The sequence below is a fragment of the Bombyx mori genome, chromosome 19, assembly GCF_030269925.1.
Source record: "Bombyx mori chromosome 19, ASM3026992v2".
Taxonomy (NCBI): domain Eukaryota; kingdom Metazoa; phylum Arthropoda; class Insecta; order Lepidoptera; family Bombycidae; genus Bombyx; species Bombyx mori.
The window spans coordinates 11,551,667-11,569,461 of record NC_085125.1 but is presented as its reverse complement, the minus strand read 5'-3'; the positions used below and the strand labels follow the sequence as shown (position 1 = coordinate 11,569,461).

Sequence of the window (17,795 nt, the reverse complement as noted above, 5' to 3'; positions counted from 1 at the left end):
TCCTGTCGCTTAAGAATCATGCTTTACAGTTTGGAGGACCCAAAAGCCAAAAAAACTAATCAATACTCCGATTTTATGTCTCAAAACGGGGCATTTACTTCGTAATATCTCTGGACTCAGACAATAGATTTACATCAGAGGAGCCGCGAGATCGTCTGCCCATATCATATCATGCTATTCGATATTATATCATAACTTAATTGAAACATTTAATATTATTACAGGAAGCATTAGTGTTCGCGGGTCGGGAACTAGAAATTCAATTCCGAATGTCGCGCCCACTGGCGGACTTCATGGCAACACTGCACAAAAATGGCGTCGACGAAAAACGTTTGTCGAAATACGTGCAACAAAACGTTTCTGATGACATCGTATCGTTTTATATAACTTTTCCGGAGGAGGGTAAGCACTTCGAAAATCTGCCTTAAATAATTTTCTTTCTTTAACTATTTATAATAGAAAGTAATAAAAAAACTACTCGAAGAGCTAATCACTTAAAGCTTTTATTAAATGTAAACTTAAAAAGTTATTATCAAACCTTCTATTGCAGTGTCAATATTATTATATTAATTTATATAAAGCAGAAGACATTAATCGAACCATACCCTTAAAAGATTTCACATTTAAAACAAAGTTAGCTAGAAACCTTAGCAACCCACTATTTAAGTTTAACGTTATAAAACTATTATTATTATATTTATCAACACATTTAACGAAGACCATTTGAGGCCGTCAGCGCAAAAGTGGCCTAAGCTTACCATAGCCTGACTATTGGAGATAATGAGGTTCGAATTTACCGTTACAATACTTCGTAGGCAAAAAATACGCACTAAAATGATGATTACAAAGTCATCTGTTATCTACGGATGAAACTAGGGATAGACCGATTTTCCATCAAAATTTATTATGTTTTAAATAAATTGCAATACATAAGCACGAATATGAATTGTGTGTTAGGCCACTTTTACGCTGCCTCATTTAATTTAAAAATTAAGGTTATAGAAAAGCCTGTGTTTATTTCAATATGAAATTACATCTAACAGACCCGCAAGGGGAGATTGATCTAAAGAAAGAATACTAACAGAACACAACTAACTGATCCATAATAGAACTCGGATCATTTATGAATGAACTAGCGACCCGCCCTGGCTTTGGAAACTGTAATTTATTATTGATTTCTCCACTATTTAATGGATGTTATTATACATAGGTATAACCCTTCCTCTTCAATCACTCTATCTATTAAAAAAACCGCATTAAAATCCGTTGCGTAGTTTTAAATATTTAAGCATACATAGGGATATAGGGACAGAGAAAGCGACTTTGTTTTATACTATGTAGTGATGTATGAATTATGAATTTTCCAGGTCAATATGGTCTCGACATTTACACCCGTGAGCGTGGAGGACCTACGGCCATCCACCAGAACGGCTCCACCGAGAAGGAGAAGCACCTCCTAACTCACTGCTGCAAGTACCTCATCAACAGCAGTAAAAGGAATTGATGACTGCTACAGTATGCTGCTGACAATGCCAATTAATCTTCCGTCCTATTCAAACATTCCTTCCGACAGGTTTGCGCAACAAGGACAGCCTAATTGTATCTGAATATTTGAATTAATATAACGAATTGTTGATTTTGATTATTATGTAGGTTTACAAAAGATTCTTTTTTGAAAAAATGCCTGAGGGTAGAAAGATTCGTCTTTTTAAAAAAAACATTATTTAAAACACAAAATGTTCGACGATGTTGCCAATAAAGTCAATTCACAACTTCCTTTCTAAAATAGTCAAAGATAAATTGAATAAAAACGTTTAACTTACCCTATACATTCCAGTTGGACTGTAGTAAAAAAATACCTAATTTAAGATAACACTATTCAATAAAAAAATCTCACTAAACTACTGACTACTTTACCTGTTAATATTGATGACTGGAAATAAGGAATATTTTTCGAATTAAATTACGCCTTCGCAGTCTAAGTCAACAGATGCCAAATCATCCTAACACTTATTCCATTTATTATTGAATTATAAAATCGTATTTGATATAAATTAAACTATGTACAATATTATAATTGTATACATATAGTACTTTCAGCAAAGTCCCCACAATAGAGCTCTCTCCACGATCCCATCACAAAACATTATTTACCCTCAAATGTAAAAAAAAACATACCATACCCACGAAAATGTATTGTTAAGTTTAATTTTTATAAATAAATAAATAAAATCTATATTAACTTCGCTTTTATACGATTCTTTACCCAAATGTAGATAATATATAACATAGATTACTCTAGAAATAAAACACCGTCCTTTATATAAATCAATTTATTTTATAGTATTTTTTTTTTTTGTAAAAATGTTTTCTAAGTACCTAACGTCAAGTTGTGTATTTGCAATCTAATTGCTTTTTTATACATTTTTATCGCTTTGTATAAAATAGAGTAAGAATAATTGTTAATATATATTTCTTTATTCCATTTAATTATTTTATATTGATGTAATAAATCAAATTTTTTTATCAAAATTATTAATTGAAAATAATATTAATTTCACAAATCAAAAAATTGTAATAACTCTCAATGACTCGATTAATTGTAGATGGCAACATTTATTTCTAAATGTCTCAGAAGAGTTGAGAAAAAATTAATTCTGAGATGTGCAAAACGAATTAAACAAAATCATAACATATTTAAATATGGTATAACAGCAATTTGATGATTTGCTGTTAAGAATACATACTGAATTTTATTTCATTTATGAAGACGACACCCACTTTACTCAATTAAATAATTAATTATATAAACTTCGATTCTGTATAAAGTTTGTTTATAATCTGTTACACCTTGTCTATGTTTAGATGAGCGAGACAACGATAGCATTTGATTATTTATTGAAACATATATACAGTTAAGATATAGACAGTTAAGATTGAATTCTATTGACGATTATGTTATATTATTAATTGCCAATTAACTATTGTAACTACAATATTGAGATTCCATAAAATATTTATATTGCGGGGTGAAAGGCTTCAATTAAAACGCGACATTTATCTTTGTAATTATTAAAGGTCCGTTTTATTTGGTATTAGCATTAACAATTCGATGTTTTTAATTGAACTTCAATTAAGTTTACCTCATTCAAAAAATCATTCAAATAGCTGAAGAAGTTTTCCAAATTCTATACTTTGAATGGATCTTCTGTAAAATTGCAAAAAATGTCGCTTAAACCAAACAGCCTTTCACCCCCTAAAAATGAGTATTTGAAGTATAACATAGCAAAGAGACTTCCACGAGTGTTGTTCCATATCATAGAAATGCAAACAAAATTATAATTCAATGCAATATTATTTCTAATTATATACCTAACCGCACAAAGCAAATAACGTATGTACGTTTAAGGTTTTCTTAAATAAAATTACGTTCAACTTTTACAAATAACCTTTATGATTAAAAAGTGAATAATTAATTGTATGTAATTATTATTTTTTTAATAAATATATGGCATGTTACTTTTCTAAATTAGACTTTTTTTTTCAACCTTTTTTTCTCGACTAGAGCAGCCGGAAGTTTACAAAAAAATATTTTATACGGACTCATGTCTTTTTATTTCCTAGTTGTGTCGATTATTAATGTCGATAATTAATTAATATTGAAATCACGAATATCCGACCTTATGTTTCTAATGTAATCATCACAAAAATCGTTTTTTTTTCTCTACACTATATTTATTATAACACAATTCACGTGATATTGTAATTTAATATAAAATATGTACCTAACTTAATTAATTTAAAAATCTACCACAGAGTATTCAAACACCAAATCGGTCAATGAAATTTCATAAATCAAAAAGATAAAAAAAATATTTTCTTCTAATAATATGCTTCATAAAAATCATTAACATTCAATCGCTACACTTCATTGGAATGTCTATAATTTCCTTAAAATTAATTATTTGAGCACCAAAACACGGACGGATTAATACACAACCAAGAAAACCTATACTTAATATTATGTCGTTTATAAAATACATAAAATGTTCACATTGTCCTAAAAAATAACACACTTATGATCATATTTTAATAAGCCAGTCCTTTGTATAGGCAATTGAGCTGACGGCCCTCTTAGTGTTATGTGAATACCACCAGCCGCGGAACAATGCGAGAGGTCTAAGTACCAATTCCAAACTTCAAACCGATAAGTTATACACAGAACGGTGGTATCGACCAAATCACTATTATTTAGATATCTATATATTAATACATAAGGCAAAAACTTTGTACCCCTTTCTAGGAAAATTACGCGGACGGAGGAGTATGAAATTTCCCACACTTATAGAGAATATAGAGAAGGAGTGCAGAATATTAATATTTTTTTAAATTATGCATAAAAAATACATTAAATCAATAAAAAAAAAACATTACACACACTACCATATTCATGCTATTTATTTACTGTCAAACTTTTCTTATTGCATCAAGTCTGTGATCAAATGGAGAATGGAGTAATATTGTTTGTTTTTATTAATATTTGTCTAAAGTGTAGTCTTTGACAATAGAATCATAATAGTGTTGAAATTTATAATTTCAATTCATTATAGTCGAATTTCAACTACTGAAGGACCACTAGTAAAGAACAAAACCATATAATCGAGTGGAGTCCACAGCAGTAGGCTATGGCATTGCTGTGCCGCTGGCATTTCTGATGTTCATGAGCGACAATAAACACTTACCATCAGGCGAGCCGTGTGCAGATGTCGATAATAGCCAGCAGTCTACAATAACAATAAAAAAAAGAACAGAGATGTAATAATTCTCCATACACAATTAATTTCACGAATATTTGCATTTTGATAAATTTATTAATACATATTTTAAAATATTATATCTAATTGAATTTTTTTTTCTGTGAGCATTGAGAACATTCCCATAAGATTCTCAGACGAAGCTTTCACTGTGGTGTGAGCCATACCTACCTGTTAATCTTCGGTGGAACAAATCATATTTTAGACTCTATTCCGTATCGTCGAAGGTGTAATTTACACGAGCGCCTTAGTGTTGCCCAGGGTCGCTCGCTGTTCGACTCCGCGTATCAATGTTCCCAACAGACCTTCCATTTCATTCGCCGTCTCGCGCAGCTGGCTATTATCGAAACATGAATCTGAAAGGATTTTTAATTTATTGATTATAAATGGGTGAACGACGGCCCACCTAGTGTTAAGTGGTTACCAGAGTCCATAGAGTTCTACAACGCAAATACCACCACCCGCCTTGGTACATTCAGTTTCAGCAGTGTATTTTGAGGTGTGCTTAGTGCAAGTTTCTTAACGTTCTCGATAGCGTAAAAGTTATCCCAATTTTGCATGCAGTTGGAACAGCGCCCCTAGCGGCAAACGTACGCAAACAATCCCATTCCATACAAATATGAGCTAACTTTTACGCTATCGAGAACGTTAAAAAACTCGCACTAAGCACACTATAAATCAGGTCGATTTTATTTTTCTTCCTACCTATGCTGAAAGCCTTGAGAGTCTATTTCAGCTTCGCCCTAACGTGTGTAGGTGAGCTCCCGGGGCTCAAACGGGAAGTGTTGCTAACACTGACCCTAGCAAGAGCCGTGCTTCGCAGAATCTATCACCGGATTGGAAACGCGACCCACTGAGAAGATCCGGCGAGAAACTCAGTGGGCTGTGTCTATGGGTTAATTCGCTAGTCGAGCCCTTCGTCGCAAGCGACGGGTTCGACGAGGACGGTGACCGGTGCTTGTGTTGCCTAAAAGCACCGTTAATGGATTGGGAGGATCCGTAATGACGTGCTTTGAGCGACGTCGAATGTTTACCATTCGGTCTACAGGATCGGGTATGAATGGTCGAATTTGGACTAATATAGCTTATAGAAAATCGTATAATATTTTTTTGAATACCGACCGTCCATCGTGAAGTTGTGTGTGAGTATTTCCTGCAGCCTGTCGAGCACCTTGTCCAGGTCCGCATTGAGCTCTTTCATCTTGTGATTGCCGTGCTCCACGCGCCGCATGTCAGCCGCGAACCTGTCCTCCGCCGAGGGGGGCGGGACCTCCACGGGGGGCGGGACCTCCACCGGGGGCTGCCCCTTTGCTTGGCGGACATGCTTGCCGGAAGCCTGCGTTTCTGATTATAATAACATAAACATTACATTAAAACACCATCTTGTTTTTTTTTGAATGAATGAATTTGAATGATATGGGCAAATTAATAAGCTCACGGTCCAACTGACGTTATATAGATAACACTAATTGGTGGTAGGACCTCTTGTGAGCCCGCGCGGGTAGGTACCACCGCCCTGCCTATTTCTGCCGTGAAGCAGTAATGCGTTTCGGTTTGAAGGGTGGGGCAGCCGTTGTAACTATACTGAGACCTTAGAACTCATATCTCAAGGTGGGTGGCGGCATTTACGTCGTAGATGTATGGGCTCCAGTAACCACTTAACACCAGGTGGGCTGTGAGCTCATCCCCCCATACAAGCAATAAAATAAAAAAAACATTGACAACACACAACGTGAATAAGTAAATTGACAAATGCGTGAATTTGAACAAATATAACGTCCGTTGATCCGCTGGGTGAGTCTACCTGTGCTATAGTTAAAATCCTACAGCAGGCGATAAACGATTTAACAAAACCACTTACCATTGTACCACGAGCTGATATCATTCACAGAAACAGCGGATATGCTATCTGATGTGGCATGAGCAACCACCGGTTTCAAGGCATCTCCAGACAACGTCAGCAAGTTCTGGCTCTCTTGTTTCGACACGACTGAGAAGTTCCCGGAGTCCAAGCTCAATACTCTAGGATGGTTCTTGTCTGTCAGTTTGGTCTGAGTTTCGATGACCGGTATGGGACTGAACAGGTCAAAAGCTTGAGGCTTGTCTTTGTTGTCTGTATCGTTGGACACATTTTGAGGTGCAATCAAATTTTCCTGCAACAACTTACTGGTTTAGGCTTTAACCATAGAAGATACATATTGCTCTGGATCAAAATATCTCCAACTAAGAAAACGCTTTGGGGGCAGAATTAAAAATAAGGCACATCTCCATTTTATCCAATTAAAAGTAACAAGCTTTAAATTTCATAAGAACCAGAAGACTGAGTTAAACAATAACATGTGTCAGTTGAATAACTGTGAAGTTGAATAACTGACACAAGTTTATTTATTGTTTAACTCAGTCAAAGTGAATACTTTATTTGACTATAATATCTGCTATACATATAACAAAGCCTTTTTTTTTCTAAATTGCTGTCAACTGAAAGCATAATTAGTAACACAAAATGACGGGTATTTAATAAAAGCCGTTTAATCTAACAACTGCCCCTATTTCCAGCACATAATCAAATTACATTTAGATAGATTATATAGAGGAGTATGGAAGGAGAAAACATGTTGCGCCTACCCCGGGTGACTGGGAGAAGGGCAGGAGAATGAATCTAATTACATTTATTTATCTTTTAATCAAATCTCTTGTTGACTGACTCGGTGAAGTAGTGAGCGCCCATGACTGCTGGGCCGAGGGTCGTGGTTTCGATTCCAACATCGGACAGGCATTCATGTGATGAATATGGTTTGTTTGCTCTTTGTCTGACTGTTTAAAATCGATATCTTTAAAGGTATGCAAATATATTTAAATATGTATAAGTATTAGTATCATAGTCCATGATTCGAATAGTATAAGGAATCCTAAGTTGGGACCAGACAACTCTGTGTGACTTATCCCCCCTTATATTTTAATCTGTAGGGGCTAGACAAAACAATTATAATAGGACTTTTTGGCGGGAACGCGAGGAGTGCAGTTGTGTGATTTGTTTTATTTTGTCTATTTAGTGTTTCTTCGGGTTTAAATGTGTAATAATGGTGGTTTATTAACTGTTTAATATCTGTGAAAGTGCACAAATGTGGGATAATGAAACAAAGCTGCTGGACGTAACTTCTCGGGTTCCTCCAAAAAGTCAACTGAAAAAATCTCAGTAAATGACCACCATTTTACTGCGATTATATTTCATCCCATATCATCTCATTAAATTTCATCCCAGTTGATTAATGTCTCAAATCAATCATCTTCATTTCATTTCACTCCATATTATCATTTTTCATAAAATTAAGAATTTTAATAAATTAAAATAAGACATGACTTAAAGGTCTTAGTTACCAGGTCATAAAATGTCTTAAAAAAAAAAAACAATTATAATATGACCCTTGGAGATTTGCATGAATTTTTAATCTGTAAAATCTAAATATATAAATTTCTCACCTTTAAAACTTTAAGTCTATTTATTTGGGTAGATATCTGTGACCAATGTGTATCTACCTTCGTTTTGAGTTCATCATCATTCTTTCCAACGTCCTTGAACTGCACCGATAATTCTTGAAGAGCTCTGTATTGATGTAGATATAAAATCTGTATTATTAATTTATTTATATATTTCATTCTATGCTAAATGCCTATATGTCAACATATGTGGTAATTTTTTAGGTAACATCCACTAAGTTTTTTAATTGATGCTGACCATTTAAAGATAGTTATGAAGTTAGTCGTCATATATCACGATGGCGGTTTTGGGACTGTGGAATTTTTTAAGTTCTTGATGACGTAAAAGTTAACTCAAATTTGTATTGAATTGGAACAGCGTCCCTACGTTTGCCACTAAATACTCGCACTAAGCAGACAGGTTTACAAGCCCATGATGTCATCTAAGAATCTATGCGATTAAATATATTTAAATCATACAAATAGTTCCATTAACTTTTTTAAGTCTGGCAGTCAGTATTTATCAATTAACCTAAAACAATTCGAATGATGATGTCACTGTGCATCAATTTAAATTATAAGCCCATATCTCTCATACATACATTAGGACGGTCCAACTATAAACAACACAATGACATATAAATAACTAATTTCTACATCAAATTTACAATAAAATTTTCATTTTCAGTCAGATTTATTCTCATAAACAGAGAACATGAAACAGGCAAAACCAACGGTAGACTAATATGACCAACAATAAATAATGAATTTATTAAATTACATTGCAGATAACCAAATATAGTACATGCATTATTTTCTTAAATTTTTAATGGTTTATTATTATATTGGTCACGACTGATCCTGACTCAGTTGTATATAACCACCAAAACTATAAATTCGAAATGACATAAATAATAACGACATGAGATGAATGACAATAACATACGTAAGATTAAGCCATAAAAGATTTTTAATTATCTTTATATAAATAATTCTACTGTATGTATGTCACTGAACTCCTAAACGGCTAGACCGATTTGAATGAATTTTTTTATGCGTTTGGGTGGCGCCCTGGATGCTTTAGATTCACAAATCGGCCCGACAGATAGCGCTGCAGTCGGTATCTTGGTTATCTATACTACAACTAAGCGGCCGGATCGACTTGAAGAATGATTTTTTGTGTATGCATTCATTCATTTCATTCATCTTGTGGATACAGGACAACGTCTGTCGGGTCTGCTAGTACTTTACTACATTTACTGAATCATTACTGCAAGATCATGTTGATAAATGCAGTGTTAACTTTAAGTTCACAAATATTGCTATAAAGGACATAATTGATAATTTCAAGCTCATTAATATTAAAAAAACTGGTGATTTATGGGGAATATCAATTAAGGTTATAAAATCCATTATTGATATAATCGCACCTTACCTTGCTACAATATTTAATGACTGTATTGATAGTGGTGTGTTTCCTGATCTAATGAAATATAGTAAAATAATACCTCTGTTTAAATCTGGTAGTACTTTTGACCCCACTAACTTTAGACCCATTTCAGTACTACCAACATTGAGTAAAATTTTTGAAAAAATTATTTTGGAACAGCTTTTGAACCATTTCTATTCCAATAACCTGCTTCATAACAAACAATATGGATTCACTAGAGGCCGTTCGACTATTGATGCAGGTGTAGATCTTATTAAAAATATTTTTCAGGCTTGGGAGGAATCGCATAATGCCCTTGGGGTATTCTGCGACTTATCTAAAGCTTTTGATTGTGTTGAGCATAATACATTGTTGAGGAAATTACACCATTATGGTATTAGGGGCGTTTCATTAGAACTTATTAAATCTTATTTATCCGGAAGAATCCAAAAGGTAGACGTTAAAGGAAAGAGATCTTCCGGTGTCTTACTTAATATGGGTGTTCCTCAGGGTTCCATATTGGGTCCCTTCTTATTTCTTGTGTATATCAATGATTTACCAAAGTTTATTGAAACCAGTCACGAGGTCGTATTATTCGCTGATGATACATCCTTATTGTTTAAAATTAAACGACAATTGGAAGATTATGACGATGTGAATGATGCTATCTCGCGCGTGGTACATTGGTTTAGTGTTAATAATCTGTTATTAAATAACAAAAAAACAAAATGTATAAAATTTACCACACCTAATGTTAGACAAGTAGACACTAATATCATTGTAAGTGGAGAGACACTGGAGCTTGTTGATTCGACAGTTTTTCTTGGTATAACAGTTGATTCCAGGCTGCAGTGGGGTCCTCACATATGCAAGTTAGCGAATAGACTTAGTTCTGCAGCGTTTGCGGTAAAAAAAATACGAACGTATACTGATGAAGATACGGCACGTCTAGTTTATTTCAGTTATTTTCATAGTGTTATGTCCTATGGCATTTTGCTATGGGGCAATGCTGCCGATGTCGAAACGATTTTCATCCTGCAGAAGAGGGCTATTCGTGCTATTTATAATATGCACCCGAGGGAATCCTTGAGGGACAAGTTTAAGGAAATCAAAATTCTAACTTTAGCGTCCCAATACATTTTTGAAAATTTATTGTACGTGCGTAAAAACATTGTAGAATTCCCCAGAGTCTGCGATTTGCATAATGTGAACACTAGGAGCAAACATAGGCTTGCGTTGCCGGCGGCTCGAATTAAGAAAATAAGTAACTCTTTTAGGGGGCTGGGTGTACAACTTTTCAACAAGATCCCACAAAACGTTCAACTACTACCTGTTCATAGATTTAAGAAAACTGTCAAGGAACGTTTGTGCAACAAGGCATATTATAAAGTTAAGGATTTTTTACTAGATGGCACTACGTGGGAATGAGGCGTTCGCTCCTGGCCTTTTCATTTTTCATTATTATTATTATTTAATTGAATTGTATTTTTTTGACTTGTTTTTTTGTATACTGTAAATATGTTTTCTTGTTTAAAAAAAAAGAAAATAGTTGAGAAAATACAAAAAAAAAAAAAAGCCCGCTGAGTTTGTTTCGCCGGTTCTTCTCAGGACTGTGGCTTTTTTTGGAACCGGTGGTAGAGTTAATATTTTCTTTTACATTTTGACATTCAACAAGTGTGTTTTTGATGACATCCAAGTTGAAATAAATGATTTTGAATTTGAATTTGAATTTGAATATGCATGCATGCAAAAGTCATAGCATCATTGCCTTCATCTACTTTCATAAAGCTGAAGTCTGATATGCTTTGGAATGCATGTTCCGTTTATAGCACAGACTTTAACATAAGCTCTTCCTATTGTATGCGCGCGAGTTCATGTCCATCGGGGCCAGAGGCGACGCGCGGGGGACAGCTCGCCCCGACTTCGCCCATCTCCCCCCCCCCCTCATTTGTCTGACGTCGAGTGTTGTCCTTGACGGCTGTGACGCGCGCTTATCGATATCGAAAATTTACGCTAACGCTATTGTGTTATTTAACCATAACTACTCCGCTTCCAACAAGTTCAGGTAGAAAAAACCTACTGAAAAAAGATGCTTACTGATTCCGACTCTTGATCTGTCGATTGTGTTTTCATTTTATAGTTATTGAATTGGAATTTTAAAAATATTTTTCTCTACTAGAAATAAACAAGTTATTACTTATCACATTTATTTTATTTCAAAAATTGCAAAATTACCTTTAGTTACATTAAGCCAAATTGACAGCTGTTGACTAAATCGGTAGTTATTATCGACATTACCAAAAATAACTAGGTCACAGCACTACCGCATTCCTCAGGACGAACATAAACTCGCGCGCCTACTGTAGTTTAGTTCTACTTACCTATTCTGAGCTTCCAGCTGCATGATAATATCTTGAAGCATGTTCGCGGGGTTGCCAGCCTCTTTCCCTGAAGCTTTACCAACTGTTGAAGTGAACATGGTTGGTTTGTTACCCTTCTTTCGTTTTAGAGTGCTGGGCCCGTCTAACTGGTCGATTTTTTTTGATCTCACTATCTTCTTCTTCTTAGTCTTAGTGCAAAAGAAGAATCGTCTCATACTCTTCATGAACGCGCATTGTGAGGATTTAATCTGTCTCAAAGAAACAATTTAATTAAGCAAACAACAAACATAAACATGTTATGAATTAAACTTTTAATATGATTTTTGAAAGGAAAATTTTAATATGTTGGCATAATATGTTTCTTTAAGCCACTTTCTTGTCACTTCGAAATAAGTTTATCATATGCTTAACAACTAAAGTTTAAAATTGATAATGGCATATCACATTAAATAGTAAATCTGTTATAAGAATTTAAATGATTTTTATTCAATAAAAGAACGTTCAAGAAAAACCTTCAAGTTGAATTTATTTAGGTTGAAGTTATTTAGGTGTTTACACGATATGTAAGGTTTCATCCACAGGCACAATTCTCTTACATGATGCTTAAAATAAATCACCTGTCCATCAACAATTTCTTGCACTACATGAGTCTTCTTGTGTCCACTTACTGTATTCAAGCCTCGGTCATATAAATAACAGTTCTCACAAAAATATACCTCACTGCATTTTGAACATTTAAATTTCAGCATCTAAAACGGAATAATACATTATTATGCAGTTTACAAGTTTTCACATGCTTCAATTAACATGAACATTGGTAGACTGCTTATAATCAACAAATATTAGAAAGACCCTTGGTTAAATTTAGTAAAAACTTTAATGGAAGTATGTACATTGAGGGTACTTAGAATAATTGATATTTCTTTATGGTACATTTCTTTATGGTACCTTAACCAAAACTACAACTAATATTTTTTTTACTTTGTCTGTTTGTTTGTTAATTGGACTTTCACACAAAAATACTGGGCCCAGTTTAATTTCGCGCCTAAAAGCTCAATATTACATTTAAAAACTTTTTCGTTATAGTTAATCTCAATAAGAATAAAAGTCAATGATAAAACATTAATTCATTATCACTAATGAATTTCATTAAATAGTTAGATCTCTTAAGCCATTTTTTTTTAATCTAACACAAACTGCTAGATTTCTGTAGACTATAAAATTTAAATTATTAATAAAAATAACATGAAAAAAATTATAGAAACCTTCTTTAGGTTTTGTGAGCAAACAGCGCATTGACCAATAGTATTCTCATCGTCAATACTAGCTGAGATTCGTTCTAAAACTGACAGCCACATTGTACTAGCGCAGTACTGCACACCCCATTCGGCTACCATCCGTGAACTTACGCCTAACATACCCGAATTCTGAAATAAATAACTTTTATTACTTAATCACGACTTAAACACGTCATTTCGGATCCTCCCGATCCACTAACGGTGCTTTTAGGCACCCCAAGCACCGGTCATCGTTCTCGTCAAACACGTCGCTTGCGGCGACAGACAGGGCTCGACGAGTAAACCAACCCACAGGTTTGAGCCCCTTGAGCTCACCAAGTCTTTGTTAGGTTACGCTTGCATAGCCTCTCAAGGTTATCAGCTTACGTAGGTAAAAAACAAAAAAAAAATTAATCAGTATATTTACTCTGTGTAATCTCTGATTAATGAAATTTTAAACGCAGACACTACGTTCTTTAAAAAAACGGTAACATAATGACATAGACAGGGTGTTCGTGATAACAAACAGAGAGAGTTGTAGTTTCACTTGCTATCAATCCTCTCTTTGTATCAATCCTGTACATACCCGATCCTGTAGACCGTATGGTAAACAGTCGACGTCGCCCAAAACAAGTCATTACGGATCCTCCCGATCCATTAACGGTCTTTTTAGGCACCACACGCAGCGGTCACCGTCCTCGTCGAACCTGTCGCTTGCGACAAAGGGCTCGACGAGCGAATTAACACATAGCCCACTGAGTTTCTCGCCGGATCTTCTCAGTGGGTCGCGTTTCCGATCCGGTGGTAAATTCTGCGAGGCAGTGCTCTTGCTAGGGTCAATGTTAACATCACTCCGGTTTGAGCCCCGTGAGCTCACCTACTAATTAAGGTTACGCTGAAATAGCCTCTCAAGGCTATCAGCTTAGGTAGGAAAAAAAAATCAATCCTGAGCTCTACATTTAATTTTCCTTCATTGTATAATAAGCATAAATGTCGTAATTTTAAAACAAACCTTATCAAAACACGAGAGAACATCATCCTGCAGCTGTCCAGAGGATGTTCCACAGTATAGCGGCAGTGCTACAATATGCGTTAATAAAGCTGAGAATCTCTTGGCAGACACGCATCCATTGTGATCTGCACAACTATTGGCTAGTGCAAACCATTTGTCTGATGCTGGATCATTACTCAGGACAATAAGAAGGGTCTTTGCTGCTAATACTCGTATCGGTTCTTTTCGGTCACTGCAAATGTCATCGGTATTAAACTGCAGTCTGTTATTGAGGTTGTAACAGTGTTTGAACAGAATACACAGCTATGTCAATGACCATAACACTCCACACTAATCCTTAGTCTCCCAGCCACGAATAAAGGCCTCTCTTATATGGGTTATTTCCAATAAGGTCAAAGTTGTTTTATTTTTAAAACAGAGTGTTTATAACTAGGACTCCTTGTGATTAACTCTTCTTTTAGTATTCGATAATCGATTTAGGAATTACTGGGATTGAGTTAGAAATTTCAAGTGAAGGTATAGCTATGATAATGCTTAGTTTGTGAAGAAGGAATAGTAGTAACTCTCCATTATCCTGTATATCAGCAGTCGGGGAACTGGGGTACATTACCCCAAATGGGGTAAAATGAAGTTTTGGGGGGTAAAAATGAAACTTTTGTGAGTAAAAAGTATATATTGAAGTGAAACTTCTTTAGAATCGTTGTGATTTCAAACTCAATGAAACGAAATGAAACGAAACGAAACGAAATAAGTCCATAGAGACAGAAACACATAAATGTATAGGATTCAGCAGGCGAGAGAATGAGATAGAACACATTAATGAATTATTGAATAAATGATGTTTAAATTAAATTTTTAGTTAATGTTTTCTTTTCAAAATAATCATTTCATATATGAGTAGTCTATTATCAAAGGTGGCAATCTGCGCATTTGGACAAAAAAATGTTATTGATATGTCAATACAGATTGATTTGAATATAATCGTCTCCTTCAAAGAATACGGTTCAAAACCTGCATTAAATAAAGGTTAATAGTTAACCTGTTATTTATCTAAGATGTCGTTCCGAAGAGTTTTGTGACTGCCAATGGAATACAAAGTCAATAATTCGTTTTTCTGATTTACCAATAATTATCCAAAAGTCAGATTGCCGGCTTTGATAATAGTCAACTCATATATAATATGAAAGATGCTAAAAGAAGCAATTTGGTTTTTTTTTTTTTGTTCTTCGCCATGGGGTAATATCAACTTACACAAAAATATTTTGGGGTAATAATTAAAAAAGTTCCCTGACCGCTGCTGTATATGGAATTTTCCCCAGCATTTTTACATCATTCAGCCAATTAATAACTCTTCTTTGCCAATTTTTTTTATTACCCTAGTAGGCCGACGAGCTTACAACCCACCTGATGGTGAATGGTTACCATCGCCCATGGACTTTAGCAATGCCAGAGGCATAGTCAAACCGCTGCCTACCCTTAAAAGCTATACATAAAATGTTAAAAAATTAAGTGTTAGTGTCTAAACAGGTGCAAATGGGGAGGCTATCTCCAGTAGTGGACTGCTATAGGCTAATGATGATGATGATGATGATGATAAAAGGAATATTTGACTAGTAAGATTATTAACTTACACATCATAAACATTTAATAAGAGATTAATGAGGAGATCTACAGCAAAGTCAACATCCCCATCAAATAGACCATCTTTTTCTGCAGCAAAATATATATCAGCTAGTACAGCTTCCAGCTCAGTAGTATCCAATGATAGACTGCTTTCAGACAAACTAAGTTGATGCCGAGCAAAAACTCCAGAACTGATTCTTAATGGAGGCACTGTGGAAGATAAATAATTTTAGGAGTTATTTTAAAGCACTGATTAAATTACCAAATAACATAAAATGAACTAACATAAATTACCCAGGGATCCTTCAAATCTTTCATCTTAAAATAAATGTGATCAAAAGTCAGGTGATAGTACAATATCCAATGTCTGAATATTATGAAAATTTAAATCTGTTTATATTTTAAGTAATTATTTATAACATTGAGCCTTACCTCGAATTTGCTTTTGCAAAGCATGGATTTTGAACGCAATACGGTACACTGCATATTTTATATCGTCGTATACAGAAAGTGATTGCCATAATTTAATAAATTCGGGATGATCATATTGTTGTTTTTTGGTAGTTTCACTAAAAACAAAGATATTCGTCTCAAATACATAAACTTCTCAACAATTTTTCAAGATATATTTTAACATTCATAACAGTGAAAGTTCTACTCACTTAATGTAACAAGGATATCCCGCTTCGTTCTCTGTTTTCTTCCAACCTTTTATGTTCATTTTTAATTTGAGTTGAGCATATTAACTACGTACTTAAACACTTGTTTAGTTAAACTTTCAAGCGGTATTGGAATTTAATTTTTGTCACAAGTTAAATTCTTAAGTTGAAAATAATCAACCGCCGAAAAAATATTCAAAAAGTTTGTTAAAAATATAAGCATTAGGGCAAAGGTATATTTCTCAAACTTCTTTTCACTTTCATGCTTAAGTAATTTATTTAGGGCTCAAAATTTAGATTATCATTACCTTTCGATAAATAGCTTGACTAGGATAGACAACGTCTATCGATACATAAATATTGTTTTTAATGCTTTATATTGAACTCATGCATGCCCACCTGTTGTAAAAGAAGTCCATAGATCTCACAAAGTGAAACAGTACAACGGCTGTCCCACCCTTTAAAACGAAACATAATATTGCTTTCCTGCAGAAGTTGGCAGGGTGGTTGTACCTACTTATGCGGACTCATAAAACGCTCTACCACCCGTAGTCCGTAGAGTAGTATCGACAGTAGGATAATACAGTACCTATTTATTTGTTACAATGCAAGCTTTCATAGGATAGTTATGATATTCGAGAAGATATACTGAACCTTAATTGCCCTAGGTCCTATTTGTCATCATTATAATTAATTGTCATCAATTCATCATAGTCACAAATATGTAAGTAGAAACGGTCTAATATAATTAGTGTATATGAAATGGGTTGCAATTAATTATAATCTCTTTCAGGTCCATATTCGGTTTTAGTTACTTAATTTTTGCATTCTTTATGGACTTCAAAATTAAATTTAAGGATCCTTTGACGATAGCCATCGTTATTAATAAACATCAAGATTGCCATATACATTTACATAATCAAATCGTTTAGGAGTGAGGAATCTTTTTAAATCTCATTAGAAGGAACATGTATTAACGTTCAGGAAGCTGTGGAGGAGAGGAAATTTTAGACACGGACGCGGCATTTTGTGTTTAAGCACATTCGTTCTAAGTAGTAATAGGGAATTAAGCTACTTTTGTGAGTGGTGCTAGAATATGGGATCGTCTCAAATCATAATTCGG

The 17,795-nt window shown here is 34.4% G+C and overlaps 3 protein-coding genes across 8 annotated transcripts in view; 1 reads left to right on the top strand and 2 right to left on the bottom strand.

Annotated features, from left to right (window-relative positions):
- Positions 1-3,529, top strand: part of LOC101744686 (hillarin) — a 73,054-nt gene extending 69,525 nt beyond the window's left edge. For all 4 annotated transcript variants that reach the window (XM_004922413.4, XM_012694428.4, XM_021351079.3 and 1 more), the window contains 2 exons: positions 225-402; positions 1,368-3,529. In XM_004922413.4, coding sequence (XP_004922470.2) covers positions 225-402; positions 1,368-1,504 — 315 coding nt within the window. In that variant the 3' untranslated portion in view covers positions 1,505-3,529. The remainder of the gene's footprint in view (positions 1-224; positions 403-1,367) is intronic.
- The window catches only part of LOC101739626 (dnaJ homolog subfamily C member 13), a 468,160-nt gene that overhangs the window by 284,999 nt on the left and 165,366 nt on the right, over positions 1-17,795 (bottom strand). The gene's annotated exons all lie outside the window — the stretch shown is intronic.
- LOC101744923 (uncharacterized) lies at positions 2,319-17,285 on the bottom strand. 2 transcript variants are annotated; one of them, XM_012694433.4, is made up of 11 exons: positions 16,676-17,285; positions 16,446-16,582; positions 16,022-16,223; positions 14,391-14,622; positions 13,367-13,528; positions 12,698-12,850; positions 12,102-12,349; positions 8,295-8,418; positions 6,676-6,967; positions 5,937-6,158; positions 2,319-5,170 (listed from the first exon to the last, which is right to left on the bottom strand). In XM_012694433.4, exons 1-11 carry the CDS (start codon positions 16,732-16,734, stop codon positions 5,049-5,051), a joined length of 1,953 nt encoding a protein of 650 aa, XP_012549887.1. In that variant the 5' UTR covers positions 16,735-17,285; the 3' UTR covers positions 2,319-5,048. The 2 variants fall into 2 exon arrangements, with proteins under 2 accessions (XP_012549887.1, XP_004922472.1); XM_004922415.4 differs by having other exon boundaries at positions 12,719-12,850; positions 16,676-17,276.

Coding starts and splice junctions, on each gene's coding strand:
- LOC101744923 (XM_012694433.4), bottom strand. CDS start 16,734: ATGAACATAAAAGGTTGGAAGAAAACAGAGAACGAAGCGGGATATCCT. Junction 16,583..16,675: donor GGATATCCTTGTTACATTAA/GTGAGTAGAACT, acceptor CTTTGTTTTTAG/TGAAACTACCAAAAAACAAC. Junction 13,529..14,390: donor TTCTCTCGTGTTTTGATAAG/GTTTGTTTTAAA, acceptor TATTTATTTCAG/AATTCGGGTATGTTAGGCGT.